We start from the raw sequence: 19,414 nt of genomic DNA, 5'->3' as shown, positions 1-19,414 counted from the left end.
CAACTATATAGTATGATATACAATTTTGTAGCTCTGAGTCTCTACTTTTGTTAAAAAAATACAATTTCAAATGATTTTGCTACATACTTCATCCAGGTGGTGGGTCACATATTTTAGCATTTTCATACCTTTATTTAACTAGACAAGTCAGTTAAGAACTAATTATTACTTTACCTTTATTTAACTAGACAAGTCAGTTAAGAACTAATTATTACTTTACCTTTATTTAACTAGACAAGTCAGTTAAGAACTAATTATTATTTACAATGACGGCCTAGGAACAGTGGGTTAACTGGCCTAGGAACAGTGGGTTAACTGGCCTAGGAACAGTGGGTTAACTGGCCTAGGAACAGTGGGTTAACTGGTCTAGGAACAGTGGATTAACTGGTCTAGGAACAGTGGGTTAACTGGTCTAGGAACAGTGGGTTAACTGGTCTAGGAACAGTGGATTAACTGGTCTAGGAACAGTGGGTTAACTGGTCTAGGAACAGTGTGTTAACTGGTCTAGGAACAGTGGGTTAACTGGTCTAGGAACAGTGGGTTAACTGGTCTAGGAACAGTGGGTTAACTGGTCTAGGAACAGTGGGTTAACTGGTCTAGGAACAGTGGGTTAACTGGTCTAGGAACAGTGGATTAACTGGTCTAGGAACAGTGGATTAACTGGTCTAGGAACAGTGGGTTAACTGGTCTAGGAACAGTGGGGTTAACTGGTCTAGGAACAGTGGATTAACTGGTCTAGGAACAGTGGGTTAACTGGTCTAGGAACAGTGGGGTTAACTGGTCTAGGAACAGTGGGTTAACTGGTCTACGAACAGTGGGTTAACTGGTCTAGGAACAGTGGAGGGGGTTAACTGGTCTAGGAACAGTGGGTTAACTGGTCTAGGAACAGTGGGTTAACTGCCTTGTTCAGGGGCAGAACGACAGATGTTTATCTTGTCAGCTCAGGGACTCGATCTTGCAGCCTTCCGGTTACTAGTCCAACGCTCTAACCACTAGGCTACCCTGCCGCCCCTCCACTCTAACCACTAGGCTACCTGCTGGTTACTAGTCCAACGCTCTAACCACTAGGCTACCCTGCCGCCCCTACACTCTAACCACTAGGCTACCTGCTGGTTACTAGTCCAACGCTCTAACCACTAGGCTACCCTGCCACCCCTACACTCTAACCACTAGGCTACCTGCTGGTTACCAGTCCAACGCTCTAACCACTAGGCTACCCTGCCGCCCCTACACTCTAACCACTAGGCTACCTGCTGGTTACTAGTCCAACGCTCTAACCACTAGGCTACCCTGCCGTCCCTACACTCTAACCACTAGGCTACCTGCTGGTTACTAGGCCAACGCTCTAACCACTAGGCTACCTGCTGGTTACTAGGCCAACGCTCTAACCACTAGGCTACCTGCTGGTTACTAGTCTCAACGCTCTAACCACTAGGCTGCTTTGGGACCATTTCTGTTGGTTTTGGGACTTGGACATTCTGACATTTATTTGGGGCTAATTTAATTGGTTTTGTAAATTTATACACTTTTAATATAATATCTGATTATTTTTCTCACTTTATTAATTTAGTCTGTTTTGCTTCAGTCACTCTCATAGGAAAACAGTATATATTTTATATGGTAGCATAGTTTACAATCCAAGCTGATTATTACAATGTTCCCACCAGACTGTTCCCACAACCTAATAAACATTCTGGGAACCATTAAAGAACAGACTAAATGTGTTCTGGGAACGTTCTGGGAACCATTAAAGAACAGACTAAATGTGTTCTGGGAACGTTCTGGGAACCATTAAAGAACAGACTAAATGTGTTCTGGGAACGTTCTGGGAACCATTAAAGAACAGACTAAATGTGTTCTGGGAACGTTCTGGGAACCATTAAAGAACAGACTAAATGTGTTCTGGGAACGTTCTGGGAACCATTAAAGAACAGACTAAATGTGTTCTGGGAACGTTCTGGGAACCATTAAAGAACAGACTAAATGTGTTCTGGGAACGTTCTTGGTGAATGTTTTTGGCACTGTAAAAGAAAAGTTGTAGAATCAGCAACACAACGGGACAGTTTCGGGAACATATATATTGTGATGTTCCCACCAGACTGTTCCCACAACCTAATGAAACATTCTGGGAACCTTTTAAAGAACACATTACATATGTTTATAGGAACGTTCTAGCAACATCATGCAAATGTTTTATACAAACATACAAACTTTTGGGGAATGTTCTATTGTGGTTGTTAAAAATGTTACATGAAATATCCTTGGAATGTTCTCTTAAAACACATTTGATAAATAAATATATGATATCATTCTAATGTTACATAAAACCCTAACTAGAACTTAATGGGAATCTGAGCTAACGTTCTGGGAATGTTCCCGGTTTGCTGGGGAGGAGGAAGGTATATGTACCATAATACACGATCAGTGTGCCAGACATTATCTCTAGGCTAAAACATGAATCCTTTATTCATTACAGGTTCAAGTACAAAGTTAAAATACCTTTAGTTATTCTGCTTTAGTTATTCTGCATACAAGATACAAGAGTACATAATATTGCCTTTGACTCTCTACCACAACTAAATACAGCCATTGGAAAGACAACCTTATTCTAACTATAGATCTGATATATTCTATTTTTATTTTATTTTAGCACCTTTTGAAACATCACCGGTCCTTCCTCTTCAAAACACATTTCATTACACCCGTGAGAGGAGCGTGCATGTCTGTGTGTGACAGCCTGCTTGGACTCCACCCTGTTAAAACTCTCAACGGGTGATACCCTCGTTGACTTATCACCTGTCAATCAAATAACCACCAGTAAATCACATCAAACAACAAATAAACATCCCACCCCCTGCCCCCAAGCCCCTCCCCCTACAGTACAACAGACCACTCACTATACTGACAGATAGTAATTGATGGTAACCCATAGTAACCATGTTACCGTAAGCGAGCACCTTATGACATAACGCCTCACTGCACCATGGGAGACAGCTGTGTTTGCGCATGACGGAGCACAGGGTTGGAAACAGCTCATCACAACTGTGTTTGTGTGTATGTGTGTGTGTGTGTGTGTTTGTGCATGCGTGCGTGTGTGTGTGTGTGCAGCAAACTGTGTAACCCACTAGTGTGACTGACTGCTGTGTAAACCTGGATTGTCTGTGCGCCACGAGACCATGTTAGCCCACTGAACTAAAGACTAGGCTCTCTCTGGGCGCTAACCTGAGTCCTCAGGTCTCAGGCAAGTTACTCGTCATGCTGAACTACCTCCACAAGGCTTAACTGTAGAACACTAACCCCTGACCTCTAACCCCTGACCTCTAACCCCTCTGCTACGCTGCACTTAGAGACAGTAGAAAACAAGCTGCTACCTGAAGAGAAAGAAACACTGCAAACTAATGAAACTACTGAACAAAGACCTGGTAGTGACCTGTGTGTGTGTGTGTAGCACCATATATTTGATTAACAGGAGGGAGATGTAGAGGAGATTAAGCACCACTGAGTGTTGAAGCACCTTTGTCAACTAGCACCATGGAATCTGAGGTGTGAGTGACAGAGAGACTGGAAGAGAGACAGGAAGAGAGACAGTCCATGTTGTCGGAGTATTGTTTTGTGGCTGGATAACAGGTTTAGTTTGTGATTGGTTAGCACCAGGGTTGGGGCGTATCCTGGCTTGTGATTGGTTAACACCGGGGCGGGGCTGGAACCTTTCTGGTTGGGCATCGGCCTGTGGGTCATGGGCTGGGCTCCAGGCTGAGAACTCTTTTCTTTTTCAGTTGGTGTGTGTGTGTGTGTGTGTGTGTGTGTGTGTGTGTGTGTGTGTGTGTGTGTGTGTGTGTGTGTGTGTGTGTGTGTGTGTGTGTGTGTGTGTGTATTAGTTGCAGGCGAAGTACTCTTTGAGTGGGGCGAAGAGGTGTCGTATGACTGGAACGCTCCAGGACCGCCCCAACAGACGCTGTCTGGAGAGACGACTCATGTTGGACACATCTGTGTAGTGGACCGGGAACCCAAAAACCCTGCAGAGGTAAGAGGTCAGAGGTTACAAAAGCCAAAATATAAAATGAATTGAAATAGTATAACTATATTAGAGATAGTAGAACTAAAGTAGAGATAGTAGAACTAGAGTAGAGACAGTATAACTACAATAGAGATAGTAGAACTACAGTAGAGACAGTTTAACTGTTTTACAGATAGTATAACTAAAGTAGAGATAGTATAACTAAAGTAGAGACAATATAACTGTATTAGAGATAGTAGAACTACAGTAGAGACAGTATAACTATATTAGAGATAGTATAACTAAAGTAGAGATAGTAGAACTAAAGTAGAGATAGTAGAACTACAGTATAACTGTATTAGAGATAGTAGAACTACAGTAGAGATAGTGGGACTACAGTAGAGACAGTATAACTGTATTAGAGATAGTAGAACTAAAGTAGAGATAGTAGAACTACAGTAGAGACAGTATAACTGTATTAGAGATAGTAGAACTAAAGTAGAACTACAGTAGAGACATTATAACTACGGTAGAGATAGTAGAACTAAAGTAGAGATAGTAGAACTACAGTAGAGACAGTATAACTAAAGTAGAGATAGTAGAACTACAGTAGATACAGTATAACTAAAGTAGAGATAGTAGAACTACAGTAGAGACAGTATAACTGTATTTGAGATAGTATAACTACAGTAGAGACAGTATAACTGTATTAGAGATAGTAGAACTAAAGTAGAGACAGTATAACTGTATTAGAGATAGTAGAACTGAAAAAACAGCTAGTATAATAGAGACAGTAGAACCATGGTAGAGCTACCATAGAGATAGTAGAGCTAGATATAATACAACTAAAGTAGAAAAACAAAAGACAGTAGAATTAAAGATAGGATGACTAGAGTAGAGATGGTATAACTAGAGTAGAGACAGGAGATCTAGAATAGATACAGTAGAACTAGAACAGAGACAGTAGAACTAGAGTAGAGACAATAGAACTAGACATAGTAGATCTAGAGTAGACAGCAGAACTAGACAATAGAACTACAGTAGAGATAGTACACCTAGAGTAGAGACAGTAGAACTAGAGTAGAGACAGTAGAACTAAAGTAGAGACAGTAGAACTAAAGTAGAGACAGCTGAACTAAAGTAGAGAAGGTAGACCTAGAGAAGAGACGCTATAACTAGAGTAGAGACAGTAGAACTAAAGTAGAGACAGTTGAACTAAAGTAGATACAGTAGAGCTAGAGTAGAGATAAAAGAACGAGAAGAGATAGTATAAGTAGAGTAGAGACAGTAGAACTAAAGTAGAGACAGTTGAACTAAAGTAGATACAGTAGAGCTAGAATAGAGATACAAGAACGAGAAGAGATAGTATAAGTAGAGTAGAGACAGTAGAACTACAGTAGAGACAGTTGAACTGTTTTACAGATAGTATAACTAAAGTAGAGATAGTATAACTAAAGTAGAGACAATATAACTGTATTAGAGATAGTAGAACTACAGTAGAGACAGTATAACTATATTAGAGATAGTATAACTAAAGTAGAGATAGTAGAACTAAAGTAGAGATAGTAGAACTACAGTATAACTGTATTAGAGATAGTAGAACTACAGTAGAGATAGTAGAACTACAGTAGAGACAGTATAACTGTATTAGAGATAGTAGAACTAAAGTAGAACTACAGTAGAGACATTATAACTACGGTAGAGATAGTAGAACTAAAGTAGAGATAGAACTACAGTAGAGACAGTATAACTAAAGTAGAGATAGTAGAACTATAGTAGAACTACAGTAGATACAGTATAGCTAAAGTAGAGATAGTAGAACTACAGTAGAGACAGTATAACTGTATTTGAGATAGTATAACTACAGTAGAGACAGTATAACTGTATTAGAGATAGTAGAACTAAAGTAGAGACAGTATAACTGTATTAGAGATAGTAGAACTGAAAAAACAGCTAGTATAATAGAGACAGTAGAACCATGGTAGAGCTACCATAGAGATAGTAGAGCTAGATATAATACAACTAAAGTAGAAAAACAAAAGACAGTAGAATTAAAGATAGGATGACTAGAGTAGAGATGGTATAACTAGAGTAGAGACAGGAGATCTAGAATAGATACAGTAGAACTAGAACAGAGACAGTAGCACTAGAGTAGAGACAATAGAACTAGACATAGTAGATCTAGAGTAGACAGCAGAACTAGACAATAGAACTACAGTAGAGATAGTAGACCTAGAGTAGAGACAGTAGAACTAGAGTAGAGACAGTAGAACTAAAGTAGAGACAGTAGAACTAAAGTAGAGACAGTTGAACTAAAGTAGAGAAGGTAGACCTAGAGAAGAGACGCTATAACTAGAGTAGAGACAGTAGAACTAAAGTAGAGACAGTTGAACTAAAGTAGATACAGTAGAGCTAGAGTAGAGATAAAAGAACGAGAAGAGATAGTATAAGTAGAGTAGAGACGGTAGAACTAAAGTAGAGAGAATAGAATTCGAATAACGATAATAGAACTAGATTAGAGACAGAAAAACTAGAGTAGAGACAGTAGATCTAGAGAAGAGTCAGCAGAAGTAGAGTACAGATAATAGAACTAGAGTAGAGAAGTAGAACTAGAGTAGAGACATTATAACTAGAGTAGAGATAATATAACTAGAGTAGAGACAGTAGACCTTAGCTATGCGCAAGTTGATCTGAGGCTTGTGTGGGGCTGCTCGGCCATGGAAACCCATTTCATGAAGCTCCCAACGAACAGTTCTTGTGTTGGCATTGCTTCCAGAGACAGTTTGGAACTCGAAAGTGATTGTTGCAACCAAGGACAGATTTTTACGCGCTGTGCATTTCAGCACTTGAAGGTCTCGTTCTGTGAGCTTGTGTGGCCTACCACTTTGCGGCTGAGCCGTTGTTGCTCCTACATATTTCCACATAAAAAATAACAGCACTTACAGTTGACCAGGACAGCTCTGGCAGGGAAGAAATGTGATGAACTGGCTTGTTGGAAAGGTGGCATCCCATGATGGGACCATGTTGAAAGTCACTGAGCTCTTTATTAAGGCCATTCTACTGACAATGCTTGTCTATGGAGATTGCAAGGATGTGTGCTCAATTCTATATACGTGAGCAACGAGTGTATATAAAAAAAAGCAGAAACCGTACTGCAGTGCATCTCTTCCTCATGGACTGCACCAGATTGGCGAGTTCTTGCTGTGAGATGTTACCCCACTCTTCCACCAAGGCACCTGCAAGTTCCCGGACATTTCTGGGGGGAATGGCCCTAGCCCTCACCCTCCGATCCAACAGGTCCCAGACGTGCTCTATGGGATTGAGATCTGGGCTCTTCGCTGGCCATGGCAGAACATACATTCCTGTCTTGCAGGAAATCACGCACGGAACGAGCAGTATGGCTGGTGGAATTGTCATGCTGGAGGGTCATGCCAGCATGAGCCTGCCGGAAGGGTACCACATGAGGGAGGAGGATGTCTTCCCTGTAACGCACAGCATTGAGATTGCTTGCAAGCTCAGTCCGATGATGCTGTGACACACCGCCCCAAACCATGACGGACCCTCCACCTCCAAATCGATCCTGCTCCAGAGTACAGGCCCCGGTGTAACGCTCATTCGACGATAAACGTGAATCCGACCATCACCCCGAGACAAAACCGTGACTCGTCAGTGAAGAGCACTTTCTGCCAGTCCTGTCTGGTCCAGCGACGGTGGGTTTGTGCCCATAGGCGACATTGTTGCCGGTGATGTCTGGTGAGGACCTGCCTTACAACAGGCCCACAAGTCCTCAGTCCAGCCTCTCTCAGCCTATTGCGGACAGTCTGAGCACTGATGGAGGGATTGTGCGTTCCTGGTGTAACTCGGCCAGTGGTTGTTGCCATCTTGTACCTGTCCCGCAGGTGTGATGTTCAGATGTATCAATCCTGTGCAGGTGGTGTTACACGTGGTCTACCACTGCGAGAACAATCAGTTGTCCATCCTGTCCTGGCCACATTTGCAGTCCTCATGCCTCCTTGCAGTATGCCTAAGGCACGTTCACGCAGATGAGCAGGGACCCTGGGCATCATTCTTTTGGTGTTTTCAGAGTCAGTAGAAAGACCTCTTTATTGTCCTAAGTTTTCATAACTGTTACCTTAATTGCCTAACGTCTGTAAGCTGTTAGTGTCTTAAAACGACCGTTCCACAGGTGCATGTTCATTAACTGTTTAATGATTGTTTATGGTTAATTGAACAAGCATGGGAAACAGTGTTGAAACCCTTTACAATGAAGATCTGTGAAGTTATTTGGATCTTTACTAATTATCTTTGAAAAACAGGGTCCTGAAAAGGGGATGTTTCTTTTTTTGCTGAGTTTATATTCACATGCGCACCGTACAGGTAGCCTTGTTTTAGCAGGCGTCAGTGTGCATTTTTGGCACGGAGCAGCTCACAGAAGAAGAACATCGGTAGCCGGTAGGGTAGGAAAGACGTTAAAATGCTAATTTAGGCTAGAATGGGTATACAAAGCAAGTATTTAACCTCTCTTGGGTAGGAGGCAGTATTTTCACGTCCGGATGAAAAGTGTGCCCAAAGTAAACTGCCTGCTACTCAGGCCCAGAAGCCTTGATATGCAAATAATTGATAGATTTGGATAGAAAACACTCTAGTTTCTGTTAGAATTATGTCTGTGGGTATAACAGAACTGATATGGCAGGAAAAACCCAGAGGACAAACCATCCCCCCCAAAAAGAAATTCAGCCTACCACTGTTTTCAATGGCTGTCACTTTTATTATAAGGTGAAATCCTCCCAGATTGTAGTTCCTAGGGCTTCCACTAGATGTCATCAGTCAATGGTTTTTTGGAAAAATGGGCCAGAAATTTTAGTTTTTCTAGGTGGCTCCCATTTTGGCTGATGACGAAAAACAGTGTTTAAACCCTTTACAATGAAGATCTTTGAAGTTATTTGGATTTTAACTAATTATCTTTGAAAGACGGGGTCCTGAAAAAGGGACGTTTCTTTTTTTTGCTGAGTTTATATATACTACCGTTCAAAGGTTTGGGGTCACTTAGAAATCTCCACATTTATTGTCCATTAAAATAAAATAAAATTGATCAGAAATACGACATTGTTAATGTTGTAAATGACTGTTGTAAATATTGTCTTCTACTGTATATTAGCGGACCATCTTGCTCCAACCCCCAGTGGATAAGCCTCTCCCTGAAGTGGTGGGGGTTTGCTTAGATTCGTTTTTACTGCAAGTCTCCTGGAAAGACAGACTGACCATGAGGATGTGAAAGACTGATCATGAGGATGTGAAAGACAGATTGATCATGAGGATGTGAAAGACAGATTGATCATGAGGATGTGAAAGACAGATTGATCATGAGGATGTGAGACAGACTGATCATGAGGATGTGAGACAGACTGATCACGAGGATGTGAGACATAAAGACTGATCACGAGGATGTGAGACATAAAGACTGATCATGAGGATGTGAGACATAAACGGCAGATTTTTATGGAATATCTACAGTGGGGCAAAAAAGTATTTAGTCAGCCACCAATTGTACAAGTTCTCCCACTTAAAAAGATGAGAGAGGCCTGTAATTTTCATCATAGATTTTTTTCCCCCAGAAAATCACATTGTAGGATTGTTAATGAATTTATTTGCAAATTATGGTGGAAAATAAGTATTTGGTCAATAACAAAAGTTTTATACCCTTTGTTGGCAATGACAGAGGTCAAACGTTTTCTGTAAGTCTTCACAAGGTTTTCACACACTGTTGCTGGTATTTTGGCCCATTCCTCCATGCAGATCTCCTCTAGAGCAGTGATGTTTTGGGGCTGTTGCTGGGCAACACGGACTTTCAACTCCCTCCAAAGATTTTCTATGGGGTTGAGATCTGGAGACTGTCTAGGCCACTCCAGGACCTTGAAATGCTTCTTGCGAAGCCACTCCTTCGTTGCCCAGGCGATGTGTTTGGGATCATTGTCATGCTGAAAGACCCAGCCACGTTTCATCTTCAATGCCCTTGCTGATGTAAGGAGGTTTTCAATTAAAATCTCACGATACATGGCCCCATTGGGGCGGCAGGGTAGCCTAGTGGTTAGAGCTTTGGACTAGTAACCGAAAGGTTGCAAGTTCGAATCCCTGAGCTGACAAGGTACAAATCTGTTGTTCTGCCCCTGAACAGGCAGTTAACCCACTGTTCCTAGGCCGTCATTGAAAATAAGAATTTGTTCTTTAACTAACTTGCCTAGTAAAATAAAGGTTAAATTAAAATTCATTCTTTCCTTTACACGGATCAGTCGTCCTGGTCCCTTTGCAAAAAAACAGCCCCAAAGCATGATGTTTCCACCCCCATGCTTCACAGTAGGTATGGTGATCTTTGGATGCAACTCAGCATTCTTTGTCATCCAAACACAACGAGTTGAGTTTTTACCAAAAAGTTATATTTTGGTTTCATCTGACCATATGACATTCTCCCAATCTTCTTCCAAATGCTCTCTAGCAAACTTCAGATGGGCCTGGACATGTACTGGTTTAAGCAGGGGGACACGTCTGGCACTGCAGGATTTGAGTCCCTGGCGGCGTAGTGTGTTACTGATGGTAGGCTTTGTTACTTTGGTCCCAGCTCTCTGCAGGTCATTCACTAGGTCCCCCCTGTGGTTCTGGGATTTTTGCTCACCGTTCTTGTGATCATTTTGACCCCACGGGGTGAGATCTTGCGTGGAGCCCCAGATCGAGGGAGATTATCAGTGGTCTTGTATGTCTTCCATTTCCTAATAATTGCTCCCACAGTTGATTTCTTCAAACCAAGCTGCTTACCTATTGCAGATTCAGTCTTCCCAGCCTGTTGCAGGTCTACAATTTAGTTTCTGGTATCCTTTGACAGCTCTTTGGTCTTGGCCATAGTGGAGTTTGGATTGTGACTGTTTGAGGTTGTGGACAGGTATCTTTTATACTGATAACAAGTTCAAACAGGTGCCATTAATACAGGTAACGAGTGGAGGACAGAGGAGCCTCTTAAAGAAGAAGTTACAGGTCTGAGAGCCAGAAATCTTGCTTGTTTGTAGGTGACCAAATACTTATTTTCCACCATAATTTGCAAATAAATTCATTAAAAATCCTACAATGTGATTTTCTGTAATTTTTTTCTCATTTTGTCTGTCATAGTTGAAGTGTACCTATGATGAAAATTACAGGCCTCTCTCATCTTTTTAAGTGGGAGAACTTGCACAATTGGTGGCTGACTAAATACTTTTTTGCCCCACTGTACATAGAAGTATAGAGGCCCATTATCAGCAACCATCACTCCTGTGTTCCAATGACACGTTGTGTTAGCTAATCCAAGTTTATAATTTTAAAAGGCTAATTGATCATTAGAAAACCCTTTTGCAATTATGTTAGCACTGCTGAAAACTATTGTTCTAATTAAAGAAGCAATAAAACTGGCCTTCTTTAGACCAGGTGAGTATCTGTACATAGCCCATCTGTAAATAGCCCACCCAACTACCACATCCCCATATTGTTATTTATTTTTGACCCAGTATCCCATATCAACATCTGCATACCTATCACTCCCGTGTTAATGCTAAATTGTAGTTATTTCGCCACTATGGACTATTTATTGCCTTACCTCCCTAATCTTACTACATTTGCACACACTGTATATATATTTTTTCTATTGTGTTATTGACTGTATGTTTGTATGTTTACTCCATGTGTAACTCTGTGTTGTATTTGTCGCACTGCTTTGCTTTATCTTGGCCAGGTCACAGTTGTAAATGAGAACTTGTTCTCAACTGGCCTTAAATAAAGGTGAAATAAAAAATAAAAAATAAAACTGGAGCATCAGCATTTGTGGGTTCGATTACAGGCTCAAAATGGCCAGAAACAAAGACCTTTCTTCTGAAACTCATCGGTCTATTCTTGTTTTGATAAATTAAGGCTATTCCATGCGAGAAATTGCCAAGAAACTGAAGATCTCATACAACGCTGTGTACTACTCCCTTCACAGAACAGCTCAAAATGGCTCTAATCAGAATTGAAAGAGGAGTGGGAGGCCCCGGTGCACAACTGAGCAAGGCCATTCTCCCCCGATTGCTCAGTTTGGCCGGATGGCCAGCTCTAGGAAGAGTCTTGGTGGTTTCAAACTTCTTCCATTTAAGAATGATGGAGGCCACTGTGTTCTTGGGGACCATCAATATGGCAGAAATGTTTTGGTACCCTTCCCCAGATCTGTTCCTCGACACAATCCTGTCTCGATGGTCACTCTGACAGAGCTCCAGAGTTCCTCTGAGGAGAATGGAGAAGATTCCAGAAGCAAATGATCTCTGCAGCACTCCACCAATCAGGCCTTTATTTTAGAGTGACCAGACGGAAGCCACTCCTCAGTAAAAGGCACATGACAGCCAGCTTGGAATTTGCCAAAACGAACCTAAAGGATTCTCAGACCATGAGAAACAAGATTCTCTGGTCTGATGAAACCAAGAGTGAACTCTTTGGCCTGAATGACAAGCGTCACGCCTGGATGAAACCTGGCAAAATTCCAACGGTGAAGCATGGTGGTGGGGATGTTTTTCCCGCGCCAGCAACTGGGAGACTAGTCAAGATCAAGGGAAAGATGAACAGAGCAAAGTACAGAGATATTCTTGATGAAAACCAGCGATACTGTGCAGCGATACTTCCCATCCAACCTGACAGATCTTGAGAGGATCTGCAGAGAAGAATGGGAGAAACTCCCCAAATACAGGTGTGCCAAGCTTGTTGCATCATACCCAAGAAGACTCCAGGCTGTAAACGCTGCCAAAGGTGTTTCAACAAAGTACTGAGTAAAGGGTCTGAATACTTATGTAAATGTGATATAGGGTATTGTGATGTCATTATGGGGTATTGTGATGTCATTATGGGGTATTGTGATGTCATTATGGGGTATTGTTTGTACATTGATGAGGGAAAAAAACAATTTAATACATTTTAGAATAAGGCTATAATGTAACAAAATGTAGGATAGGGGTCAGGGGTTACCTCACCATCTCAGTATAGTTAGGTCAGGGGTCAGGAGTTACCTCTCCATCTCAGTATAGTTAGGTCAGGGGTCAGGGGTTACCTCTCCATCTCAGTATAGTTGGGTCAGGGGTTACCTTTCCATCTCAGTATAGTTGGGTCAGGGGTTACCTCTCCATCTCAGTATAGTTGGGTCAGGGGTTACCTCTCCATCTCAGTATAGTTAGGTCAGGGGTTACCTCACCACCTCAGTTTAGTTAGGTTAGGGGTCAGGGGTTACCTCACCATCTCAGTATAGTTAGGCCAGGGGTCAGGGGTTACCTCACCACCTCAGTTTAGTTAGGTTAGGGGTCAGGGGTTACCTCACCATCTCAGTATAGTTAGGTTAGGGGTCAGGGGTTACCTCTCCATCTCAGTATAGTTAGGTCAGGGGTCAGGGGTTACCTCTCCATCTCAGTATAGTTGGGTCAGGGGTTACCTTTCCATCTCAGTATAGTTGGGTCAGGGGTTACCTCTCCATCTCAGTATAGTTGGGTCAGGGGTTACCTCTCCATCTCAGTATAGTTAGGTCAGGGGTTACCTCACCACCTCAGTTTAGTTAGGTTAGGGGTCAGGGGTTACCTCACCATCTCAGTATAGTTAGGCCAGGGGTCAGGGGTTACCTCACCACCTCAGTTTAGTTAGGTTAGGGGTCAGGGGTTACCTCACCATCTCAGTATAGTTAGGTTAGGGGTCAGGGGTTACCTCTCCATCTCAGTATAGTTAGGTCAGGGGTCAGGGGTTACCTCTCCATCTCAGTATAGTTAGGTTAGGGGTCAGGGGTTACTGCTCCATCTCAGTATAGTTAGGTCAGGGGTTACCTCTCCATCTCAGTATAGTTTGGTTAGGGGTCAGGGGTTACTTCTCCATCTCAGTATAGTTAAGTCAGGGGTCAGAGGTCACCTCTCCATCTCAGTATAGTTAGGTTAGCCTAGTGGTTAGAGCGTTGGACTAGTAACCAAAAGGTTGCAAGTTCAAATCCCCGAGCTGACAAGGTACAAATCTGTCATTCTGCCCCTGAACAGGCAGTTAACCCACTGTTCCTAGGCCGTCATTGAAAATAAGAATTTGTTCTTAACTGACTTGCCTAGTAAAAAAAAGGGGTCAGAGGTTACCTCTCCATCTCAGTATAGTTAGGTCACGGGTTACCTCACCATCTCAGTATAGTTAGGTTAGGGGTCAGAAGTTACCTCTCCATCTCAGTATAGTTAGGTTAGGAGTTACCTCTCCATCTCAGTATAGTTAGGTTAGGGTCAGGGGTTACCTCTCCATCTCAGTATAGTTTGGTTAGGGGTCAGGGGTTACCTCTCCATCTCAGTATAGTTAGGTCAGGGGTCAGAGGTTACATCTCCATCTCAGTATAGTTAGGTTAGGAGTTACCTCTCCATCTCAGTATAGTTAGGTTAGGGGTCAGAAGTTACCTCTCCATCTCAGTATAGTTAGGTTAGGAGTTACCTCTCCATCTCAGTATAGTTAGGTTAGGGTCAGGGGTTACCTCTCCATCTCAGTATAGTTTGGTTAGGGGTCAGGGGTTACCTCTCCATCTCAGTATAGTTTGGTTAGGGGTCAGGGGTTACTTCTCCATCTCAGTATAGTTAAGTCAGGGGTCAGAGGTCACCTCTCCATCTCAGTATAGTTAGGTCAGGGGACAGGAGTTAACTCACCATCTCAGTATAGTTAGGTCAGGGGTCAGAGGTTACCTTTCCATCTCAGTATAGTTAGGTTAGCCTAATGGTTAGAGCGTTGGACTAGTAACCAAAAGGTTGCACGTTCAAATCCCCGAGCTGACAAGGTACAAATCTGTCGTTCTGCCCCTGAACAGGCAGTTAACCCACTGTTCCTAGGCCGTCATTGAAAATAAGAATTTGTTCTTAACTGACTTGCCTAGTTAAATAAAGGGGTCAAGGGTTACCTTTCCATCTCAGTATAGTTAAGTCAGGGGTCAGAGGTCACCTCTCCATCTCAGTATAGTTAGGTCAGGAGTTACCTTTCCATCTCAGTATAGTTATGTTAGGGGTCAAGAGTTACCTCTCCATCTCAGTATAGTTAGGTCAGGGGTCAGGGGATACCTCTCCATCTCAGTATAGTTAGGTTAGGGGTCAGGGGTTACCTCTCCATCTCAGTATAGTTAGGTTAGGGGTCAGGGGTTACCTCTCCATCTCAGTATAGTTAGGTCAGGAGTTACCTCTCCATCTCAGTATAGTTAGGTTAGGGGTCAGGAGTTACCTCTCCATCTCAGTATAGTTAGGTTAGGGGTCAGGGGTTACCTCACCATCTCAGTATAGTTTGGTTAGGGGTCAGGAGTTACCTCTCCATCTCAGTATAGTTAGGTCAGGGGTCAGGGGTTATCTCTCCATCTCAGTATAGTTAGGTCAGGGGTCAGGAGATACCTTTCCATCTCAAGATAGTTTGGTTAGGGGTCAGGGGTTACCTTTCAATCTCAGTATAGTTAGGTCAGGGGTTACCTCTCCATCTCAGTATAGTTAGGTCAGGGGTCAGGAGATACCTTTCCATCTCAAGATAGTTTGGTTAGGGGTCAGGGGTTACCTTTCAATCTCAGTATAGTTAGGTCAGGGGTTACCTCTCCATCTCAGTATAGTTAGGTCAGGGGTCAGGAGATACCTTTCCATCTCAAGATAGTTTGGTTAGGGGTCAGGGGTTACCTTTCAATCTCAGTATAGTTAGGTCAGGAGTTACCTCTCCATCTCAGTATAGTTTGGTCAGGGGTTACCTTTCCTTCTCAGTATAGTTAGGTCAGGGGTCAGGGGTTACCTCTCCATCTCAGTACACCAGAGTATGTCCTCCTTGTTGTCCATGTAAACAGGGAAGTGTTGATCCTTCCCCTGCTTCACTGAGTTAGAACGCGTTGTTATCGTACGCACCTTCCCAAACTACAACAGATAAATATAGGGTTCAGGAGGGGACCACACTCAATTTGACCTGTCCCAAACTACAACAGATAAATATAGGGTTCAGGAGGGGACCCACACTCAATTTGACCTGTCCCAAATATAACCCAAAGAACAGAAATAGGACAGCACTACAGGGAATAAATGTATTGCCTCATGAACGTTTGGGGTATGAGCCCTTCTTCAATGGCTATCATTGTCACAACAACCAGACCTCACAGGTTGTGCATCATGAAACATTCCCAGTCAGTACTGGCCCAATCATGGGATCCCAGCAGAGAGAGCTGTGGGGGAAACATGGCAATCAAATAAAGATCTACTGAACAAAATATTAACACAACATGTCAATGATTTTTCTGAATTACAGTTGATATGAGGAAATCAGACATTTGAAATGAAATCATTAGGCCCTAATACAGGGGGTACCAGTACAGAGTCAATGTGGAGGCTATATAGAGGGGGTACCTGTACACAGTCAATGTGGAGGTTATATACAGGGGGTACTGGTACAGGGGGTATTGGTACAAAGTCAATGTGGAGACAATATACAGGGGGTACCGGTATAGAGTCAATGTGGAGGCTATATAGAGGGGGTACCTGTACACAGTCAATGTGGAGGTTATATACAGGGGGTACCGGTACAGAGTCAATGTGGAGGCTATATACAGGGTATTACGGTACAGAGTCAATGTGGAGGCTATATACAGGGTATTACGGTACAGAGTCAATGTGGAGGCTATATACAGGGTATTACGGTACAGAGTCAATGTGGAGGCTATATACAGAGGGTACCGGTACAGAGTCAATGTGGAGGCTATATACAGAGGGTACCGGTACAGAGTCAATGTGGAGGCTATATACAGGGAATTACGGTACAGAGTCAATGTGGAGGCTATATACAGGGGGTACCGGTACAGAGTCAATGTGGAGGCTATATACAGGGTATTACGGTACAGAGTCAATGTGAAGGATATATACAGGGGGTACCGGTACAGAGTCAATGTGGAGGCTATATACAGAGAATTACGGTACAGAGTCAATGTGGAGGCTATATACAGGGAATTACGGTACAGAGTCAATGTGGAGGCTATATACAGGGGGTACCGGTACAGAGTCAATGTGGAGGCTATATACAGGGGGTACCGGTACAGAGTCAATGTGGAGGCTATATACAGGGGGTACCGGTACAGAGTCAATGTGGAGGCTATATACAGGGGGTACCGGTACAGAGTCAATGTGGAGACTATATACAGGGGGTACCGGTACATGGTCAATGTGGAGGCTATATACAGGGGGTACCGGTACAGAGTCAATGTGGAGACTATATACAGAGGGTACCGGTACATGGTCAATGTGGAGGCTATATACAGAGAATTACGGTACAGAGTCAATGTGGAGACTATATACAGAGGGTACCGGTACAGAGTCAATGTGGAGGCTATATACAGGGAATTACGGTACAGAGTCAATGTGGAGACTATATACAGGGGGTACCGGTACAGAGACAATTTACAGGGTACAGAGTCAATGTGAAACTATATACAGGGTGTTACGGTACATTTTTCATCATGGTTGTTGAAATACCTGGTAACAGGTGATTTTTCATCATGGTTGTTGAAATACCTGGTAACAGGTGATTTTTCATCATGGTTGTTGAAATACCTGGTAACAGGTGATTTTTCATCATGGTTGTGAATGGAGCTCTTATGCTCACATATCCTTGTCTTGACGTTTGGTCTTACGTGCATAATAAAAGTTCCAGGAACACTACAGGAGATATAGAACATGTTACATGTTATTCTAACCTTTATCCTTAATGAGGATGGATCACAATTCCCTCTGATCATGGTGCAACAGTGGACACAGTTGTGACAAGGGAATACCATCTGGAATGATAGACACAATGTGATATACCATCTGGAATGATAGACACAATGTGATATACCATCTGGAATGATAGACACAATGTGATATACCATCTGGAATGATAGACACAATGTGATATACCATCTGGAATGATAGACACAATGTGATATACCATCAGGAATGATAGACACAATGTGATATACCATCTGGAATGATAGACACAATGTGATATACCATCTGGAATGATAGACACAATGTGATATACCATCAGCAATGATAGACACAATGTGATATACCATCTGGAATGATAGACACAATGTGATATACCATCTGGAATGATAGACACAATGTGATATACCATCTGGAATGATAGACACAATGTGACATACCATCAGGAATGATAGACACAATGTGATATACCATCAGGAATGATAGACACAATGTGATATACCATCAGGAATGATAGACACAATGTGATATACCATCAGCAATGATAGACACAATGTGATATACCATCAGCAATGATAGACACAATGTGATATACCATCTGGCAGTCCAACGGACAAATCTAGGTTTGCCGGATGCCAGTATAATGCTACCTGCATAGTGCCAACTGTAAAGTTTGGTGGTGGAGGAATAATGGTGTGGGGCTGTTTTTCATGGTTTGGGCCCCTTAGTTCCAGTGAGGGGAAATCTTAATACTACAGCATACAATGGCATTCTAGACATTTCTGTGCTTCCAACTTTGTGGCAACAGTTTGGGGAACGTCCTATCCTGTTCCAGCATGACAATGCCGCCGTGCACAAAGCGAGGTCCATACAGAAACTATTTGTTGAGATTGGTGTGATTGGTGTGGAAGAGCTTGACTGGCCTGAACAGAGACCTGACCTCAACCCTATTGAACAACTTTGGGATGAATTGGAACGCCGACTTTGAGCCAGGCCTAATCGGCCAACATCAGTGCCCGACCTCACTAATGCTCTTGTGGCTGAATGGAAGCAAGTCCCCGCAGCAATGTTCCAACATCTAGTGGAAAGCCTTCCCAGAAGAGTGGAGGCAGTTATAGCAGCAAAGGGGGGGACCAACTCCATATTAATGCCTTCCCAGAAGAGTGGAGGCTGTTATAGCAGCAAAGGGTGGACCAACTCCATATTAAAGCCTTCCCAGAAGAGTGGAGGCTGTTATAGCAGCAAAGAGGGGACCAACTCCATATTAAAGCCTTCCCAGAAGAGTGGAGGCTGTTATAGCAGCAAACAGGGGACCAACTCCATATTAATGCCTTTTGTTTTTAGAATGAGATGTTCGACGAGCAAGTGTACACATACTTTTGGTCATGTAGTGTAATGATCGACCTTTTGGTCATGTAGTGTAATGATCGACCTTTTGGTCATGTAGTGTAATGATCGACCTTTTGGTCATGTAGTGTAATGATCGACCTTTTGGTCATGTAGTGTAATGATCGACCTTTTGGTCATGTAGTGTAATGATCGACCTTTTGGTCATGTAGTGTAATGATCGACCTTTTGGTCATGTAGTGTAATGATCGACCTTTTGGTCATGTAGTGTAATGATCGACCTTTTGGTCATGTAGTGTAATGATCGACCTTTTGG

General features: G+C 42.7%; 1 protein-coding gene across 2 annotated transcripts in view; it reads right to left on the bottom strand.

Annotated features, from left to right (window-relative positions):
* Window positions 1-2,060: 2,060 nt before the first annotated feature.
* LOC115118751 (DNA (cytosine-5)-methyltransferase 3A-like) overlaps window positions 2,061-19,414 on the bottom strand; it is a 107,149-nt gene continuing 89,795 nt past the window's right edge. For both annotated transcript variants that reach the window (XM_065016352.1, XM_065016353.1), the window contains 2 exons: window positions 15,800-15,918; window positions 2,061-4,016 (listed from right to left, as the gene is read on the bottom strand). In XM_065016352.1, the coding sequence (XP_064872424.1) occupies window positions 3,875-4,016; window positions 15,800-15,918 (261 nt within the window). In that variant the 3' untranslated portion in view covers window positions 2,061-3,874. The remainder of the gene's footprint in view (window positions 4,017-15,799; window positions 15,919-19,414) is intronic.

The sequence above is a fragment of the Oncorhynchus nerka genome, unplaced genomic scaffold, assembly GCF_034236695.1.
Source record: "Oncorhynchus nerka isolate Pitt River unplaced genomic scaffold, Oner_Uvic_2.0 unplaced_scaffold_511___fragment_3, whole genome shotgun sequence".
NCBI lineage: Eukaryota > Metazoa > Chordata > Actinopteri > Salmoniformes > Salmonidae > Oncorhynchus > Oncorhynchus nerka.
The sequence above is the reverse complement of the archived record's forward strand: the minus strand, read 5'-3'. Positions and strand labels throughout refer to the sequence as shown.